The 21522-nt window shown below is 39.0% G+C and overlaps 2 protein-coding genes across 4 annotated transcripts in view; both read right to left on the bottom strand.

The window, feature by feature from the left end:
- Positions 1–5002, bottom strand: part of cica (capicua transcriptional repressor a) — a 33188-nt gene extending 28186 nt beyond the window's left edge. For both annotated transcript variants that reach the window (XM_067426465.1, XM_067426466.1), the window contains exon 1: positions 4804–5002. The gene's annotated coding sequence lies outside the window, so the exon portion shown is untranslated. The remainder of the gene's footprint in view (positions 1–4803) is intronic.
- A 6931-nt stretch (positions 5003–11933) lies between these two features.
- The window catches only part of erf (Ets2 repressor factor), a 42444-nt gene continuing 32855 nt past the window's right edge, over positions 11934–21522 (bottom strand). For both annotated transcript variants that reach the window (XM_067426729.1, XM_067426730.1), the window contains exons 3-5: positions 16168–16283; positions 15127–16064; positions 11934–15039 (exon numbers count right to left, since the gene is read on the bottom strand). In XM_067426729.1, coding sequence (XP_067282830.1) covers positions 14482–15039; positions 15127–16064; positions 16168–16283 — 1612 coding nt within the window. In that variant the 3' untranslated portion in view covers positions 11934–14481. The remainder of the gene's footprint in view (positions 15040–15126; positions 16065–16167; positions 16284–21522) is intronic.

Below are 21522 nucleotides of genomic sequence, written 5' to 3'. Positions count from 1 at the left end.
TGTTTTAAGTTTAGTGCCTATTACCTAACACCATAAAAGTGATATTATACCATAGCCTTGGATATATCACAACTTAATACTTAAAACTTTGATAAAGACTGAATACAAAGAAAAATGCTTGCCCAGACAAGTCACACACACACTTCGGTTTTTTGGCTGGATCGGAGGAGGCGGGGGAATTCCTTGTTCAGTGGTATTTCTGTGACTCTAAGGCGCTCTCTCTCTCTCTCTCTCTCTCTCTCTCTCTCTCTCTCTCTCTCTCTCTCTCTCTCTCTCTCTCTCTCTCTCTCTCTCTCTCTCTCTCTCTCTCTCTCTCTCTCTCTCTCTCTCTCTCTCTCTCTCTCTCTCTCTCTCAAAAATGACCTTTTTACATTTGTTACAACGGCAATCCACCCCTACAGTCCTCACTTCCTGTCACAGCACTACAACATCTAAATGTACAATGCCATCCTTACACATACTACTTACACATTCTTTCCTCCTACAGCCTTTTCTTTACCATCCAAACTTACAGTGTGGATTGTGTTTAAAACCCAAACGAGATATTTTATCAACATTTGTGTTTGCATAAATATATTTAGACACTTGGATGGAGCTACAACCCAGTATAAATACATCCCATATATTACAAATAATCCAGTGTAGTCAAATTAGATTTCATTTAAGCTTTGAATATCTCAAAAAATGCATGCAGTATTAAGGATGTGTATCTAATTTATTATGATGAAAGGTCAGGACATGAATGACCTCTTTTCATGAACCAATGCATGCTCAAATTGACTAAGATGTAACAGATCATTATAGGTCCGCAGTGCAAAACTGTCCCATTCTTGTGAGCAAACCACAGTAACCACACTGCCATTTGCACTGTAAGTCAAGTTTGCAGGCACTATGCAAATCTGATATGCAGTATATTACCTTCAGTAAGAAAATTATATCATAAAATACTTTACTAAGACTTTTATTGCCTGAGCATGTAGGTGCGTACAGTTTTTGGGCCACTAAACTATTCCAGTGCATATAAGATAACACAAAGTGTAGCCACACAAAGGGCTTCCTGGATCCTGAGATCTGTACGTAACTGAAATGTCCAATAACATCTGCCCGAACTGAACATGCATGAATTCGTTTTAAAAAAAGAAAGACACACCCAAGAAAATTGGGCCTGACCCAAGTCAAAATATGGGAGAATATGTTTTCCATGGATTTTCACATTATTTTATCTGGAGAAAAACATCAAAATACAGTTATGATTTCATTTTTGTTAGTTTGATTTATCTCATTATTTTGACATCAAGTGCATTTAGTTGGTTTTCAGTAATCGATATCTAGCAACAGTACATCGCTTTTCTGCTTGGGTGAGCAATTTCAAGCAGATAAGCTGCTCACAAGCTTTATGTTGCACATCAAATATCAAGGAGGTTTATATTATTGTTAATATTAATAAGCAAACCCATGCATTCATTCTCTCGATTGCCTTGGGTATTGCAGAGTGCAGTTTATATGAAGAACCAACCACTGATGCTGCAAAGAAGTTAGAAGCTCGGACTGACACATAGCACATTTATTTGAAATTACCGTAACCCAAGGCTACTAATATCAGGCCCAACCCATGTCCATGGCACTAGTCAAAGTTTTGTACCCAAACCAATTCAGTGGCCTATTGCATACTACATAGACTAGTTTTAATAGTAAGTCTAATCAATTTTTTTCACAAGACTGATCCTATTGGGATCGGTCTAAGTAGATTTGAAAATGTAAGACTAATGACCTCTTGGTAAACTGCAAGTTGGTCAAACTAGTTCTTAAGTCTTAACATAGTGGCTAAGTTTATTCAACTGGTCCCAGATCTTAGGTTACACCTCAGGTTTTTGGATCAAAGAACACTTGACCTTTAAAAGTCATCATTAGGGTACGACTAAAAATGCTGTGTTATGCATGCCAGGCCAGTAATTGCCAGTCACTTTGTAAAGAAACACAACGCGTCTTTAGACAGAAAAATATGCATGCACTGTTTTAAACAAAAACAAGTTTTTGTAGTTTGCATGGAGACGATAATGGTATCGTTTTCAAAAACGTGCACTTTGAAACTCGTTGAGGTTTGCGTTTTCAGGCCCCCAAAACGCCGTTATTGTGTAAATGATCGGCTAACATGCATTAAAGGTGTTCAGTTTTTATCTGAAAACTGTGTCATGTCTGTTTATTCTGTTATTCATATTCTGGGATTTCCACCCAATTAGGTGGTTTTAAATTTGATTGTGTGGATAAAAGTGGTTTAGGTGGTTGGACAAAATTTGGGCTGGTTTAGGAGCAGTGTTGCAGTTTTCAAACATTTAAATTGTATAGACTAATTGGTTAACAAACTAAACCCAAATGCGCCTTTACTATCCAATCAGTCATCATGATGACGTTACTAAACACACGTCACTGTAGAGTCTGCCTGGTGTTAACGTCACGACAAGCCACTTTTAGTCAGTCAAGAAAGAGCAATCGAAGGCAGATGTGATGATTCACAACAACTGACTATTTTTTTATCATGATGACGGATCAGATTTTAATCTACGAAAGGAAAATATATTTACCAATATATTTTCTTGAAATATATTTTAATATATGGAACAATATATTGATGGTATTATAAAATATATTATATATTCATGCAATATATTGCAAAATATACAAATGATTGCCGCTTTCAATATATTGCAATATATTGGAAAATATGAATATTAAATCCCATATATGTGAATATATTGCATGATATTTTAAAATATATTGCAATATATTTTTGTTTCGTAAGGGCTGTAGCTGTATAAGTGACCCAATTCTCAAAACGTTGATTACACATGTGGTGGTAAATGACTTGAATGCCCTTTGTAAATATAACACTCGAGCACAGAGTTAATTTCACTTAATTAAAATTTAAGTGAATATAAAAAAATATGAGACTACTCTTGTCCATCATGTGCACACTGGCCTGACTAGGACTTCTGCGACTTTTAAACCACCCTGCACCCTGTTAACTCGCCCCCGGCGGCTGCCGTAAGAGGTTGGAATCAACAATCAATCAGTTTTGACGGCAAAGTTCTGTGTTATGTTCTACAAAAATGAATTGTAGTTCAGTTTTAGTTTATGGGATAGCTCACCCAAAAATGAGAATTCTGTATGAATTTCTTTCCTCTGCTGAACACAAAAGAAGATATTGTATAGAATGTTTCCCCCCCTCTTTGGTTACCCATATTCTTTAAAATATCTTACTTTGTGTTCAGCAGAAGAAAGATATTCATACAGGTTTGGAACAACTTCCGCTAAGGGTGAATAAATTTGGAAAAGAATTTTCATTTTTGGGTGAACTACCACTTTTAAAGCGCATTATTATTATCATCATTCACATGAATTACAAATGTTCTGCTTTTATGGTGTGCAATGGTAAAAGATTTCTGTAAAAATGTTTGTCATATTTTCACAGTTTCTTTTACTGTATTTGCTATGTTTTAATCCTTTTTCCTGTTGTATTGTTCTCCTGGCAGGGAAATTCATTCATTTTTAGTTTTAAGGAAGTAAGTTTTAAGGTATAAACCTTGTAAATATAAACCTTGGTTGTAAACCTTGGTTGTTGTGGCAATAGACACATTCTTTTGGAAGTGAATGCTTTGGGCGGGTTTTGGAGAGCTTTTGGGCTTGAAATCATCGACCCAAGCTGGCAACACTGGTGGTGGTGAACCGTTTCATAGGGAATCTCATGTATAACTTTGATGATTTTGTAACACAAATTATAGAGGATGTCACTAACAATGGTGTTTGATACCCTGGAACACCCAAATCACTTTGGGTGAACACATCTGTGAAAATACATAAATCAATTCATGTCAATACATATTTCTCAAAAGGTTCTGTGTGAAACTTTTAGAACTGGCAAAATGTGCAATGCACTAAAAAGTAATTTAGCTTTGTTTGCTCACTGCACTCACTGACCCTTCAAATGATTTTAACAACTCAATCTTATAATGACACGCCAAATGGATAATAATAAATGTTCCTATGCAACAGCAAGAGTCCACATGAACACAAATACCCTGAAACAAAGCAAAAGCACTGTTTCCCATCAACAGTGGTGCTGCTGTCGTCGACTTGCGAAAGTTTTGCTGAGTAGTACACCGCCGTATCTGTGTCAAGCGCTTTTATTGGTCGTAGTGCCCTACTCTACGCTTACAACCACCTACGACACAGTCGAGTGGCGTAGGCCTCCTCCATAACACAAGGCCGCAGAGCAGTTTCCCGTCTCCCTCAGGCTCCTGAATCGAGGGCGACGGTGGCCATAATATTAACAATCTTCCACAAAAACAAAAGCCAATCTCCCACATATATGTGCCTATAGGCTATAAATAAGAAAACATCCGAATTTAATGTACTGAATGTAACTGAAAATGTTATTATAACGTAAGTCAAGTTTAAATAAGAAAACATTCTCCTTATCTTTATGTGAAGAACTATGGATTTAAGACGTGACAGTCCCTGAAAGGTAAACGAATACACAAAAGCAGTTTGTTGAAGCTGTAACTCTAGTGTCACACAAATATTTTCAGGAAAAAAAGTTTTTAGGCTGACTGTGCACCTCCACCCCTCCCTTTCTATGTGTGTGTGTATGTTAAAATGCTTACTCCGCCATTTTATACAATCCACTAAGAAAAAAATAAACTGACAGCGGAACATTGTAGATAGATCCGCGACGTAAAGGCAAAACACAGCATTAAATATATAGGCAGATCACTGCAGTACTGCAGATGAAAGGTTTCAACTCACCCCGTGATTATTTACAGTGGCGTCGAAATGGTGTCGATGCGAAAACCAAGCCTATAAAGCCATGGAATCCCCGAGAAAGGGTTTGCAAAGAATGTTTTTCTTCCGCAAATGAGAAAAAGTCCAGCCGTTGAGGTTCCAGGGTACTCTACAGTCGCAAAATGGTGAATGAAGCACTAAGCCTTGACAACCAGCACCATCAGCCAATCGGCGTTCACAAAAGGGTACAGTAGCCTGTCAGTATTAGGGTAGCGTGAAAAGGGCGGAGTCATCTGTCAAAGTCCCGTTGATCGACAGGTCATTTGGACCAATCGCGTTATGGGAAAACAAGAAACAGCTGGTTGATCCTGAAATTGTTTGAACCAATGGGGACTAAAGGGAGGGGCGGCCGAAGCGAGTAGGTGGGCGAAGTCGATAATATTAACAATTTGCAATTTCAAAATACTTTTGTTTTGTAATCAATTTGACTGAAGCATCAATGTGAAATAAATAAATAAAACAATCGTTTTCACGGATATGTGCTTTGACTGTTTTCAAGAAATTGCTAAAAAGCATCATTTTCGTCAACACTTTACCCATTATATGAGGGTGAAGTAATGATCTTAAAATCATAAAACCATCTATTTGACGGTTTAACTATTTAACTAGTTGCTATTTAACTAGTTGTTGGTTAGATACAAATATACATTTTAAATGTTTTATTAAAATGCTTAAAAACCTTTATGTGATCCAAAAAAAAAAAAAAAAAAAGTTAATGCATAACACACGAGTTGTTATTTTTATTTTCATTAAAGGCACAAAATTACTTGGACTTGGAAATTAGTTTCCAGTTTCCTTCCTGCTTATTAGGCTATATATGTTTTTATTCACATAATGTCACCCTCGTTGGAAAACCCCACTTGTAGCTGTTTTTGAAGTGGGATTTTCCAACAGGGATGACAACTAAATAAAAACAGGAAGGAAACTCAGTCACTATGTTTCAGCTATAGGCATATATATATATATATATATATATATATATACACACATACATATAGACACATACACATATATACACATACACACACATATTATATATATATATATATATATATATATATATATATATATATATATATATATACACACACATACATATAGACACATACACATATATACACATACACACACATATTATATATATATATATATATACACATACATATAGACACATACACATATATACACATACACACACATATTATATATATATATATATATATATATATATATATATATATATATATATATATATATATACAGACACAGGGCCGTTTCTAGCCTTTCTGGCACCCTAGGCGAGATTCATATGTTGCCCCGCCCCCCCCCCCCCCCTTTTTTTTTTTTTTTTTTTTTTTTTTTTAACTACTACTTATTAAGTAAATATGACTTCCTTATTTCATGGGCATATTGTACATGCATTAATCGAATAATGTAGCTAGGTTTATTATCACTGAGATCACAGATGTTGGGTGGGTTCGGGGGAAAATTTTGATTTCTATGATCTACATATGTGTATTTTAAGATGTTCTGAAGGCAAAAAATTAGACAACAATAGCTTGAAAACCATGTCACTCGGCGCCGCTGCGGATTGAAGAACACAGTGACACAAAGCGTAAAAGACGGGGACGAAGCCATAGCCGAAGCCTCGCGCCAGTTTCATATGTTTTAAAGGTTAATCACATATTTTTTTAGGGGGGGCTGAGGCATAAGTTCATAAAAAGGGCCTAGTGAGGCCCATGGTTATGACAGTATAGCCTACTTGATCAATTTACACTAAACAGCTATCTCTGATGTAAAAAAATATATATATTCAAATGGAACTGCTATAATGTTCTGCACCTGAATGAGCATGGCGTGTGGTCCGTCCAGTATTAATATTCAGTGTAATGTTTTGCTCAACGTTATGATAGAGCGACCAGCTTTGTAGAGAACAAGTAACCAATAAGTAGGCTAACATACCTGTATATTTCGCTTTCTTTTTTTATATTTCCTCTTTTTTCTTTTTACGATACTGAGCCCCTAATGGCTTTGACCTTTTCATGATGATGAAACTGAAGCACGCTGTAACGAGTAGAAATATAGTGTGGCCCCTTTAAGAGTTGCGCGCGCTCCCTGCAAACGAAGTCTGCATTTTGTGTATGTGCGCACTGAGTCTTGAGCTCCCATGTTTGGGGATTATTTTCTGTTTTCTGTTGCTAACAGTCAGTTATTTTGTTTTATCAAGCAATGCTGTGGACGGAAAGGGAGTTTGTGATGAGAGTTCAGCGGGGAATAAAGTGCGATCTGTTTGATGTTAATCGCCTCCGTGTTTGCATCCACTCCAGTTACATTAAGTGAGCTCGCTATCCGCATTTTTCACTCGGACACAAGCGTTACAATGCCACGGATGACGACGTTCCCTGCCGCCCTCTACATGATCTCATTTCATTACAGCAGTGCCACTATCACCATCATGGCGACTTCACTCCAATAATCGCAACTAATCATAATGCCTTGAAATAGCAAAAGTACGAAATATTAATAATAAAATATATATGAAATAACTAAAAAATCTTGTTGGGGCGGGGACTCATTGGCGCCCCCCAGCTGTTGGCGCCCTAGGCGACCGCCTAGTTTGCCTATGCCTAGAAACGGCACTGTACAGACAGACAGACAGATGCAACAACTTCAGCAACTCCCGTTTCTTCTTACACTTTCTCTACGTTCATGAATCCAGCCAATCGCAGAACTCGTCGGCTAACGTCTTAAGCCCGCCTTCCACAGCCAACAAATCGACCTGTGATTGGTCAAGCAGAAGGGGTCTTCAGACCAATGACCAAGCCATGTGATGAGCTCATTATGCCTGTTGCCATCACTGCAACCAAACAGGAAGGGTTGTGAGTCTAAATAAATGAGGGTTTAAAATGCAGTGCCACAGTGTAGCAGATATAGATTTCTGCATTGCAAATTGGTTTTAATGTGATTTTATCATTGTGGGTGGCCTCCTCTGAGCCATGTTTGAACAAATGTGTGGTTTCAACACATGCAAACGGTTGTGTGTGTGGAACTGCATACTATGGAGATGATCAGTTTATGCATCACAGCTCAGCTGGACCGTCACGTACTCTGCATGCAATTATGACATGCAATGGAAAATTGCATAATGCATATACACACAAACACACTCATGCACTCATCCACACAGAGACGGTAATCTCCAAATACACGCCACACCCTGCCCTGTTGTTCTGTTAAAGCTCCAGAAGTACTGGCAGAGGTTGATGTTCACTACAGATATATGTGCACAGCTGTGTGTCTTGTGTAATGTTACCATTTAACTACGAGAACTAGGAAGAACTGTAGAGCCATGTCAGTGCTCAAAGGCCAGTTTCACTCTGACCTATAAAAAACAAAGTGAAAAGAAAAAGGGAAAGGGAGGCCAAAATGTAGCATATTCAGTCATAATGAGACTTTCAGGTTGACTAGATACATGCTTTGATGGGGATATCATGAAGTATCAAAGGTAATAGAATAAAAGGGATCTGCTTTAGAAGAGTTTGACTTTTTGACTTAACGAGGAACCAAACATCTACTCTGGTCTGACTAATAAACAAACCTTAAGAAGAAGAAATATAACATTTATAAATATATGTACACTCACCTAAAGGATTATTAGGAACACCTGTTCAATTTCTAATTAATGCAATTATCTAATCAGCCAATCACATGGCAGTTCCTTCAATGCATTTAGGGGTGTGGGCCTGGTCAAGACAATCTCCTGAACTCCAAACTGAATGTCAGAATGGAAAAGAAAGGTGATTTATGCAATTTTGAGCGTTGCATAGTTGTTGGTTTCAGACGGGCCGGTCTGAGTATTGCACAATCTGCTCAGTTACTGGGATTTTCACGCACAGCCATTTCTAGGGTTTACAAAGAATGGTGTGAAAAGGGAAAAACATCCAGTATGCGGCAGTCCTGTGGGCGAAAATGTCTTGTTGATGCTAGAGGTCAGAGGAGAATGGGCTGATAGAAGAGCAACTTTGACTGAAATAACCACTCATTACAACCGAGGTATGCAGCAAAGCATTTGTGAAGCCACAACACACACAACCTTGAGGCGGATGGGCAACAACAACAGAAGACCCCACCGGGTACCACTCATCTCCACTATAAATAGGAAAAAGAGGCTACAATTTGCACGAGCTCACCAAAACTGGACAGTTGAAGACTGGAAAAATGTTGCTTGGTCTGATGAGTCTCGATTTCTGTTGAGACATTCAGATGGTAGAGTCAGAATTTGGCGTAAACAGAATGAGAACATGGATCCATCATGGCTTGTTACCACAGTGCAGGCTGGTGTGGGGAATTTGTTTTGGCACACTTTAGACCTTTGTGCCAATTGGGCATTGATTAAATGCCACGGCCTAACTGAGCATTGTTTCTAACCATGTCCATCCCTTTATAAACACCATGTACCCATCCTCTGATGGCTACTTCCAGCAGGATAATGCACCATGTCACAAAGCTTGAATCATTTCAAATTGGTTTCTTGAACATGACAATGAGTTCACTGTACTAAAATGGCCTCCAAAGTCACCAGATCTCAACCCAATAGAGCATCTTTGGGATGTGGTGGAACGGGAGCTTCGTGCCCTGGATGTGCATCCCACAAATCTCCATTAACTGCAAGATGCTATCCTATCAATATGGGCCAACATTTCTAAAGAATGCTTTCAGCACCTTGTTGAATCAATGCCACGTAGAATTAAGTTCTAAAGGTGAAAGGGGGTCAAACACATTATTAGTATATAGGGTGTTCCTAATAATCCTTTAAGTGAGTGTATGTGTTTGTGTGTGTATACATATACATATACATATATATATATATATATATATATATATATATATATATATATATATATATATATATATATATATATATATACTTTTTTAACAATATATTTTATTTAAAAATATGTATAAGACTAAATAATTATTACTGATTTGTCCTTGAGGAATAATTATTTATTAAAAAAAGATATATATTCTATGCTACTGCATTAGCTCCTTTGTATTCTCTATTTCTTTCATTTGGATACATTTAAAGAGAAAGTCAAAAGCCAGTCAGTGTCAATCAATCAAGTCAAATACCACAGATTCACACTGCCTCTTCAAAACACAATCAGAGACAAATTAGACCTCCTTGTTACAACCAGCCATTGGCTCATAGTGCTTTATTTTCCAGCAAAACCTAACCTTTGACCTGTCTTAACAGGTCAACGAGCCCTCACAGCAAGAGTCCAGGCTTCCCTGTCAGTCAAGCAAAGTGAACCCACCTCCTCCACCCCCACCCAATTATAAGCTATTGTAAAATATTTGATTATTTTAGGGTGACAAAAGAAATTCTATGGATTTCGATGATGCATAAAGTTGACTTAAATCATTGAAAGAATAAATAATGCAAGGACATTTTGTTCATATTGATGGTTCCTGCTTTAAATGACATGGTACATATTTTGAGTGTGTTTTAGTGGTTGCCAGATATATTATCAAATGTTTTTACTATTGGTAACACTATACAATAAGGTTTCATTTGTTAACATTAGTTAATGTAATAACTAACATGAACAAGCCATGAGCATTACATTTGTCACAGCTGGTTAGTGTTTGTTCTTGTTGGTTCACAGTACATTAATGTTAACAAATACAACTTTTGATTTTAATAATGTATTAGTAAATGTTGAAAATTAACATTATCAAAGATTTACAAATGTTGTAGAAGTGCAGTTCATTATTAGTTAAAGCTACCTAATGCATTTAACTTACAAAACCTTTTAAAATTGTAAGGTTAAAAAAAAAAACATGACCCAAAAATCTAATAACTGTGGCTTTTGAAAGACTAAAAGGATTCTTATCAGAAATTAAGTTCTAATCTCTAATCATATCTGTAGTGTTAGCATTTTAATGTCAAGAGTTAAGTCGACACATATACCTATTTCATCATAACCCAAACTCTATTTAGACTGCAAACTATATTTAAGTTTAAATTCTGGTTACAATTTTAATTTGACAACTGTTAGTTTAGAAACCCTTTAGAGATAACCCGTGGAAAATAAGCCTTCCGAGTTGGCCTACACATGATGACGGAACTGCTCTGAAAGATAAGAGCTTCATATTTACTCACTCAAGCAACAACAACAACAAAAAAATGGCTATGTAGATTTGTTTTAAGACGGATTGTTTTTGCACGGCTAGCAACATCAAACGGAATTGCGAAAATATAAAAATAGCTATAATAATACAAAAAAAAGAAGCTATTAATCATGCTATTAATGGTGACTACGAGTGGCTGGCGTTGGAATGTAGAATTAGACAAACTATTAAAACCTCAGAATGTGTACGCTTCTAAACAAGAGTGAACGATGGCGATGTTTTAGCAGCAGAGGGCGTTGTTTCACAAAGTATTACCAGTGGGTACAATTATAAAGTTCCAAGTTCTCTTCTACGTTCAAGATGGAATTGAATGACAATACGTTTGATTTCAGGTTTCTCTCTAAAACAAATGATTGTCGTTTCGTGCTTCACATGCTATCCGGTTCGTGCAGAAACGTTACGTGTGAAAGGGTATCCCTGTGTGGCGTGAATTTCCAGTTCATTAAGAAAGCAAATCCTAGTTCATTTTGCATCTAGCTTCAGTTCAAACAGGATCTAGAATAGCAGCCCTTGTTCATTTGTATTTCACACTGAACCTACAAAAGCAAAACAACTAAATTGCAGGGGGAAAAAACAGATTTTGATGTGTGCTTGTAGAATCCCAGATTCATGTTCAGCAGCTTTTTGAATAATTGTCTCCAAAACACCATGTTATTTTTATGCTATTACTGTAGTGCTATGCCAAATTAAATATAACAATGAAAATGTACCGTTCTAATTAATGGTCCTCATTGAATTAGTTTTTAAATAAATAAATAAATGACATTTGATATAATTTTTAATGTTTGTGGCTTAATAAACCGCTTAGTGAAAATGTTGAAATATTAATTACAGATTCAAGACACCATAAAGGACAAATCAGGAAACAGAGATCTGAAGTAAAAGACAAGAAAGCCAGATCCGTTTTTACCGGTTTTAATGAACCCTGATTACAATTTTAATTACAAGAGCAAAGGAAACCACATGAGAAACTAAAGTATACATGGTTCCTTGTAACGTCAAGTTTCGTCTCTCTTTACAAAGTATTACATAACCGTTGAGAGACAGATGGAAAGCTTTAAGAAAGAAGCAAAAGACCTTGAACACAAAGAAATATTTGTCTTTTTCTTACATCATCCCCTCAAAATGGAAAATATATATTTATATATGTACACAACCAAAAAAAAGAGACATATTAAAATAAAAATAACGTGATAGCATTAAGTCACTCTTCCCTCTTAAACTGGTTTTCTTAATTACAACTAAAAACCAGCATTAATACAAAGCCAGAGCAATTTTATATCATGGTATCAAAGAGGGTAGAGGAGTACGATTTATTAAAATGTTCATCTTGAGAGGCTAAAATTCAGGTAAGGGGTACAAACGAAATACCAGCAATAATATCAACATTAAAAATGATAAATGGTAATATAAACAAAAAAAGGTATAATAAAACAGCACTGTTTATACTGAAGAGAAAGCGAGAAGAAAAGTATTTTCTAACAAATAAGGCAGCAGTCAGTTGAAATACAGATACTGAACCGGTGTAAGGCCGCCAGACAAACTCCAAAAAAAGTATTTGAAAAAAAAAGAACGAGTGTTAAGTGTGTGTCAGGTCCTATACTTCCTCCTCAGATGAGGGCTAAGAGGCTGCATGTCCACTTTCTAGTTGTCAGTTTGCAGAATTGAGGTCCCTTTCTCAAGGATATGGTCGTGACGTCATTTACTACGAAGTCCCTGCATTTTGCTACAAATGGAGCTGGCCGTCGCCAAACGCTAAGCCAAATAGGATGTGATACCTGTTCAATCTTGAGCATCGTGGATAAAACACAGCCTCCTACAACTAAAACACTGCAGAGAGACTGAGAGGGAGAACGCCAATGTGTCGGGTCGAGTTAAAACTCTACGTATTCCTTATAAGGCCGAGGACTTAACCATTGGTCAGTTATGTTTAGCTTTGTCTATAACAACACTTCTCTTTCACAGTTAAGCACTGTAGGGCCCTGAAACTAAACATCCTCCATATAGATTTACCTTCTGAAATATAATTTGTATCAAAACCAGCGTTTGTTCTTTTATCAAATATATATGACTATCGTGCAATAAAGTGAGAATATATGGACTCTAAATGCAAATCTTATTTAGGATAGTTTCTTTTAAGGTACAAAACTAAATAAGGCATAAAAGCAGTGTTTGAGGTCATGTTTCTAAGGCCTCTCCTGTATGTGAGCTTGTATGTGTCGATAAAGCAACCCATTTAAAAGCTTTGGGCGGTCAGTCTTCTGTAAAAAGGCACAAATGTTTGTTCATTTGGAGGCTTTATATTCAAAGACAACCTATTGGATAGAGGAACGGGATGTGGGAGAGGTATGCCTGAGATTTACGCCCAACAAACCAAGAAGGTTTGTGTCCTTTACAAAACAGTAGGGTGTAGAATATTGTATAAATGGTTTTAGGGATGATTACCATAAGCGCCCTCTGATACGTTGCCCCCAACATTCCTATTAGGTTCCCTCAGGGTTAAAACTGCATTATAAAAAAGAATAAGTTAGAGAAGGAATAATCATATGTGATCTAGAATTTGTCATCCAGCTGGTGGTCATGAAGATGCACTAACACATATAAAATGAATCCCCCAATGTATATACATGTGTTCAGATATGTTCAGAGGTTGTCGAGTGGTCCCATTAGTTTGCTGAGCTCGCAAAACAGCTGGGAAGGTTGGTGTCCAGAGCCGGTAGTGAAGGCTGGTAGCACGATAGCATTAATGGCTCTGAAGTCAGTGACATGAAGGTCCTGGTTTGAGAGGAAAAGGCAAGTTGGTACTGCAAAAAGTCTAGGACTTAAATATTGGTATGCAAAAGAAAAAAAGAAGCGTGTCCATTTCCACAAATTCTGAGAACTATGATTTGAGGGGTGGGGCGGATCTTTACTGCATTCACTTTATCCAAGAGTGTCTGTTTAAAAGGGAAAATGTCCACTAATGACCCATGACCCTAAATTCCATAGGCATGAATGACAAGACCAACAAAAAAAACTCATCACCATCTAATTATTCATCATATCCATTTCTACCCATGTTTTACAGGGATGCATCAATGTTTAGGCACTTCTGTAATCTCTTGATTTTGTTTTAAAAAATGCAGAGTTGATCCTAGACTAGTGGGATGGTGTTAGTCTAACACAGCAAACTGAAAGGAATGGGTTCAGTAGGCAAGGGGCTCTGGCTAAACTTGTGGAAAGGGCCTGGTTACTTAAAATGCATAAAAAATATGTCAGTATTATTTTTTAGTGTTGCAACATTTCGAAGAGAGTGAACCTGCGAGAACAGAAGTTTGAAAGATGGTTTAGGCATCTGAACTTGCTGAGTTGATGGTCTTCACGTAATTTGTGTGAGCGACAGTTGCCTTCAGCCTCTAAGGAGGGCAGCTTTGTTTTGCTGAGTTTATGTGTTTGACCACGTCCTCTTCAGCAAACGTTGTTTTCTAAAGACAGCTGTGCCGTTGCTCGCTGCAGCTCAGAGCTCACCCTCCTCTGGCCTGTCCCAAGGGGTGCAACCAAAGTCTCTGGACTCTTCCGGTCTCCATTTTCCTCTCCCAGTTTGGGCTCTACCTCCTGGGTAAGCTCCTCCCTCTCTGCCCTGCTCTTCTTGTCCTCAGCCTCTTCAGTTCCCGCCTCCATCCGTTGGTCCTCACTCCATCGGCGTTTAAAACGCAACTTCAGAGGGATGCAGCGTGTACCCCCAGGGCTGATGGGAGCACCCTGGGCCAGGTTTAGCTCCCTGGGTTCTGCTTTTAGACCTAAAAGATTTGGCCCCACCCCTGAGGTAGGGGCAGCTGGGGTCTTGAAGACATCTTCCTCAAGATCATCATCATCTGTCATCCGATCGTGGTTGGGTGGAGGGGCAGGGCCACCATTGGGGTGGGGAGGGGAAAAGACATCACATTCATCATCTTCATGTTCCTCCTCACTGATGTCGGTGACCTCAACTTCTTCCTCTGACTCCATGTCTGAGATGGGTTCAACCTAAAAGGAGAAAACAAAAGGAGAGTTAAGCCATTTTCATTCTCAAATGACCTACAGTTCTTCAGAATTAGTTTTAAGCGAACATACCTTGATCTTTGGTGGACCAGCTGGGTTTGAGTTGTTGGTCATCATTCCAGTTGAGGCAGAGTTCGAGGACGAACCCGACTCCCCACTGTACGAGAAAGAAGCAGCAGGACTTCCAGAATTTGGACCATGTCCTGCTCCAGCTGCAGATGGCCCTTCTCTCTGTTTGCGGCCCAGTGGTGGTGGCTGTAACTTAAACTTGAAAGGAGATAGATGAGACTCCTCAGCCTGGTGGTGCAGAGGGTGACTTGACAGGTGTGGACCTACAGCCACTGGCCCTCCCAGTCCCTTGTCTGGGCGCTGGGGCTGGGGGATGATGATGTTGGGGTAGTGCAAGAAAGCACGGGGGCTCAGATGATAGTTGTAGACACTCTGAGTGTGAGCTTGCAGATAGCGCTTCATGTCTTCTGGATTGAACGAGAAGTGGGAGCCCAGCATGGGTGACAGGGATGGAGAAGGTGTGTAGGGCATGTGAGATGTAGGGGTCATGGAGAGAGCTGGTGAAAGAGCAGGAGCCAGCAAGCCTCCAGGGCCTGGGAGAGGGGACACTGGGAATGGGGACAAGGGTTCAGCGTGGACCCTGTGTGGGGGCATATGGGACCCGCTCCTGGAGAGCCCAGTTGGGTTGGGAGGTGCTCCGTAGACACGGAACAAGGAGTCGTGGGACAAGCGTGGATGGAGCAGGTTTCTAAAGGCTCGGTCGGCCGGGCGCTCATCGCCAGGAGCTATGCCAGTTTCTTCAAGCTCCGAGTTGGTGGAGGTGCCATCGCTGCAGTCGGAGACAGAGCCACGAGCTATGCGTCGAGGCACAGCACTGAAGACACCTGGACTGCGCAGGTCCTCGCTAGGAGAGAGGACGTCCGATGGCGTGGATGGAGGGAAGCGGAAGTGAGTGCTAACTCCAGAAGGGACAGGTGGAGCACTTTGTGGAACACCAGAACCTAAAAGAAAAGGTTGAGAAATTTGAATAGGTTAAGTTTTGTTTTGTATATGAAACTAAATGTAGTCTCAGAAAGATTGAGATTTAGAAGCAGGGATCTTCACCTGCAGAGCCCATATCAATGAACGGATAGTTGACCAGAACCAGCTTGTTGAAGTTGAACTTGTAGGTGAATCTTTTCCCTTTGGTCTTGTGCAAGATCCTTTTGTTGTAGTAGTATCTGCAGAGACAGTGTTGGCATGGTTACACACTTGTTAAGGCCATTATTAGGTATCACAATTTGTTGAAGGCCGCCCATTTCTGTGTATTTGACATTCTCACACTTGCCAAATTTAGCACAGGCAATGATCACTTTAGAGATGAAAAGGTACTACAACATTGAATTTGCATGTTTCGAGATAAAGATAAAAACAACGTGATCAGTTTCAAAAACATTAACTTCTCTTTTAATAATTGATGCATCGAAAATTATTTTTTTTGGCTGAAACTGATAACCTGCGACCGAAACCCCGAACTGTTCATTTTAAATTAACTTCTAAATACCAATACGTTCTATTAATATAATATTTTAAGTGATTGCAATATATTCTTTCTTTAATTGGAGAGATTTTACAATATGACTGCGAATAGTGATTTATTGAATCTGTGACTGTTGATTACATGATGTTTCTATAAATGCAAATTAGTTTACACCTTGACTATCCCAGTGAGATAGATGTATCACACAGAAATATTCTGAATTAAGTAACATGCAAAAGTGGTGTACACAAGATGTTTAGGTGAAACAACCCACTGCAACTGTCATGAAGCAAAATTTCAGACCAGCTTTTCTAAAGAGAGAAGAAGCAAACCCTTTTCAGTAAAAGCCTGGTGTAATTGTCTGCATCATTAAGAAGTGCCGAAGGTTATTGTATATAATATACACGTTACAATGTGCAGAGCTGATACGTGACTTCATGGCCATCTGAAGCTTCAGATGTAAAGATGATTTATGGGTTCAATGTGTTTAATTAAGACGTCACTGAGGGTGCATGTGTGAGAAGACATGATTGTGATGAACAATGATGTGTGAATCGAGGCACTGCAAAGTTCACAGGCACATACTTGACAGAGAAAAGGGCGCACACACATGAACACAACACTTGCACATGCACAACACCACTCTTTGAAGTGCATTTGAACTTGCTTCAAAAGAGCACAAGAACTCTTAAGTGTGCCTCTTTTCACACATGTGCAGAAATTCACATACATGAAGTACATATGCTGTTGAGTAAAACATCCAAATGGCCTTAGGTTTACTTTTACCAAGCATAACCATATCCATCATGAAAGCAGCTTTCTTGCAATATCATGGTCTACAGGCAGCACCAGGTAAATACAACAAGTGTGTACATGTTGTTTTGAATCGTCTGTTGGCCTGAAGTCTGTTCATTTTCAAAAGCTCAACAATGGGATGCCTGTGCAGCCTAATGTCTGTATGAATGGTGTTTGAGTTTTAAGGAACATGTGCAACCTCTTAGGTATGGATGAAAAGAGTGAGCAGAGAGAAAATGCCTTCTGGCATTTCTTTCCCAAATGACTAGATCCACACTGAATGTGCTGGATGAATGTGTTTTTAAAAGATCTGCAGAATAGATTTACTTAAATAAATAGAAAATACTGCTATTGGTAGATGGAAACATGATTTACCATATGTTGAATTTAAATTCAATTATACACTTACAAATAGTTTTTGGCAATCTGCCATGGTACATGATTTGTTGATGGATCTTGAAAGACCTTATTCTGTATCATGGTATATCTCAAAGTACAGTGGTTGCCAGAGTGTGTGGTAAGACGTTGCTAGTGTATTCCGGTTGGTTGCTAGGCTGGTCTGAGTAGATTGTTGCACAAACATTGCAGGTTAAACACCAACATTTTGTACTTAAGGTTAGGCATTTGAGCAAAACGAACATTACTGACATTAGAACTGACATTAATGACCCTCATGACGTTCCAAACCTGCAATAACTTCGTTAATTTTCGGAATATAAATGAAGATCTTTTCGATGAAATCTGAAAGCTTTTAATCCCTCCATATACAGCTACAAAAAGTTCATAAAAAGAATTAACCTCCCCCTTTTACACTCTCTTTAAGACCTTTTTAATGCGTCAAAGTGTCAGTTGTTTAATTAGGATGTGATGATGAGGAAATTTTCCCACCAGTTAATTGATGTGTGACAACACAGGTAATACCGGTATCACCAACAGGGGCTTTTAAATCAATGTGCATGGTGTGCATTTTACTTTCGGTTTAGAATGAGCGCCAATTCGCGGGCGGGTTGCTTGAATGGTGGGTTCATTAGCCAGTTATTCTTAATGAAAAACACAACAATAAAACAATACAATGACAAACTAGCTTAAATAGGCGCTTTTACATTTAGCTTTAAAGAAACAAATCTTCCATGATCTTGTCATTCAGCTCTTCACTTTCGCGAGGACTGAAATCGGACTCCTACTGTTGGTCTGTGCTCACGCTTTGAGCAGACACTACGTTTTTATATGTAGTGTCTGTTCTCTAACTGTACTACATTATTTTATTACAAAAAAAATAAAAAATCCAAATGACTATGGGGGTGGTGCCGCGGTGGGCAAGTGATGTAACCAGTGTTGAGTCTGAACTCCAGTAACACAGGCAATACTGACTAAGTCTAATGTGTAGCTGTCTATGGAGGGACAGAAAGTGTCCGATTTGATCAAAAAGATCTTCATTTGTGTTTCGAAGATGAATGAAAGTCTCACGGGTTTGGAACGACATAAGGGTGAGTAATCAATGACAGAATTTTCATTTTTGGGTGAACAATCCCTTAAAACTTATAGTGAATAAAGTAATGTTTGTCTGAATGAACATGAAAAGGGTGAACATTGTAGAATTTTATAAATAATGGGCAGGATTTGTCAGAGACCTAAAACTTCACAACTACACAAATGAAGAAAACCAGCTTTAACAGAGCCTGAAAAAGTCAATATGAGGTCACGAGAATGCGTGCGCCTGTGTGCTTAGCATTTCTTGGAGTTAACAGAGGACATGTTTTGTGTCCTCCACATGTGCTGAACAGAGGCGAGTTCTTCACGCTCTCTGCTGTGACACTGAAGAACTTTCTGCTTCACATCTGAACTGTACAAAGCTTTCTGTTGCCTTTTTTCTTCTCCCTCCCATCCTCTTCCAATTCATATGTCCATATCTCTGAAAAATGAAAGAGTTCTCGGAAGTGGAGGACGTAAACTAGTCCTGTGAGTGATGGTTGATGAGCGCTAAGTGGGCTTGATTATTCTAGGATGGTAAAGGCAGGTTCAGCAGGTTTGAGTGGGCATCAGCAGGTTGCCATGGTGACCGCTGCAAAGCGTTGAATAACATGAAGAAACAGACAAACCGGCAACTGGACAGATTGCAATTGACAGACAAGGACATAAAAAGGCAAAGGCGGAAAAATGCTGCACGGGAAGGAACACTGACACGGAAAGACTTGTGTTGCTGTTAAACACAGTGTCAGTTGACATAAGAACAAGAGCACAGAAAGCTCTAGACTGAGAAATGATTTTAGTTTACAGCTACAAAATGTAACTGCGTTCTGTCCTAACCAAAATGGACCTCATTAGCGAGCCATCTGAAATGCTCTTCATGTGAAGCAACTCTGTTAATGGTCACTTAGGCATTAGCCGCGTTTCCGCCGCGGGAACTTTCCCCAGGAACAAGGGACTTTGGAACCGGGTTCTAAATCATGTTCCGGGTAAAGATTTCACCCCTCGAAACGGCCCTGCTCGCGAGGTAGTACATTTTCAAAGTTCAGGAACTTTGAACTTTTCAGGAATAGTTTTTTCATACTCCGCTTTCTTTTTTCCATACTTTTTCCAGACCTGGAGATTACTCAAATCAAATTCCATCCATGTCCATACTTATCCTAACTGCGTAGAAACCTTGCTTAAATGTCCATCTAGTTTGAGCTTGCTGCTTGCTAGCAACTGCTCTCTCCACGGAAGCTTTGCGCTTAAAGAGCTAATAAAATATTTCGACCCAGACCAATATTTCATGTCTAAGTATTTACTTGTGGCAAGTAGCCATGTAATAAGCAGGATAATGTACACCATGCCGGTTGTTATCGCAGAATAAACCCCTTCGGGGTGATGCAAGACCCCTGCGTGTGGCGTCGTGATCACTTTGTCCGGGTTTATTCTGCGATAACAACGGGATGGATTACATTATCCCTTACATAACAGTCAGTCGATACACATGAAAAAAAATGTAGTTGATCACAGATTCTGGTGTTAACATTTTACTGTAGTCCTCAGATATGCTCCAAAGTAGGTCTACTAATAAGCACAAGTAATAACCACAACATAATATGTAGAATATATTTGATATCTATTGGCATAGAGGGTCTGCATTCTGCTAAGCTAACATGCTATCTTAATCACGTTGCAACAAGTGATTAAGCCCATTCACACCATGGCTAACTACAGTCGTGTTTCCACCGCTTTAAACTTTGGGGTGGTACTCACTGTGTTTCGACTGCAGGAACAGGTCTAAATGAAGTTCTGAGTAAATGTCCCCCTCAAAAGGGCCCTGCATTAGCCTAGAAATAGACGCAGCCTAGCGGCAGCAAATCTAATCTGCCGCGAGTATCGTCTAGCAACTCTCAATACACGTCTGAGCTATAAAAACCAAACTTTGGTCAGGCCAAGTCAGTGGGCAGGGCAGGGCAGGGCTTGACATAATGACAACAGAGTTGCAATTGCATGCTACTAGACTAGTAAACACAGAAGCTGGCGAACGGCGTTCTTCCGATTTGGCTTTGACCGCGTCTCTGGAAGAATTGGAGTCAAGCTTTTCTCTGAGAAAAGAACGGCACTGAAGTCATTCTCAAAAAGGGAAGATATGTTCGGAGTTTTGCCGACCAGATACAGCGAAAGTTTAATTTATCAACAAACGCCGTTTCACGTTGATCTGGTTGGTTGTAGTGCTTTTCAATTGCATGCAGAGGTAGTACTTTTTCGAATTTCAGGAACTTTAGGGAGTTGGACTTTGCTTGACGTGCTGATTGGTTGAGCTCAACGGTTGAGTTTATGGCGCGTACAGTGAGAGTTGTTTGCCATTTGAATCAACGATGAAGTTTAAAAACTACGACAGATGGACCCACAACAAGGTTCAGGCTTTGTTAAGTGTATTTGCGGATGGCGAAATCAAGTGTGCTCTGGAAAGTGGCGTGCAGTCCTACATCACCGAACTAATCTTCACAGTACTTTAGACCTCGATAGAAACGCAGAAAGCAGCATTAATTTCGGTGGAAACGGGGCTTATAATGATAACTGTAATGTTGTATTAATTATTCCAATTCTATTAGAATAGCAACATTCACATCATAGCTTTAGCGATAATAAAACAGAGAAGCAATATAATTGACATCGTTTTCAGATTTTTT

Source organism: Pseudorasbora parva, chromosome 19 (genome assembly GCF_024679245.1).
Source record: "Pseudorasbora parva isolate DD20220531a chromosome 19, ASM2467924v1, whole genome shotgun sequence".
In the NCBI taxonomy this organism is placed as follows: Eukaryota; Metazoa; Chordata; class Actinopteri; order Cypriniformes; family Gobionidae; genus Pseudorasbora; species Pseudorasbora parva.
This window is presented reverse-complemented; position numbering and strand designations above follow the sequence as displayed.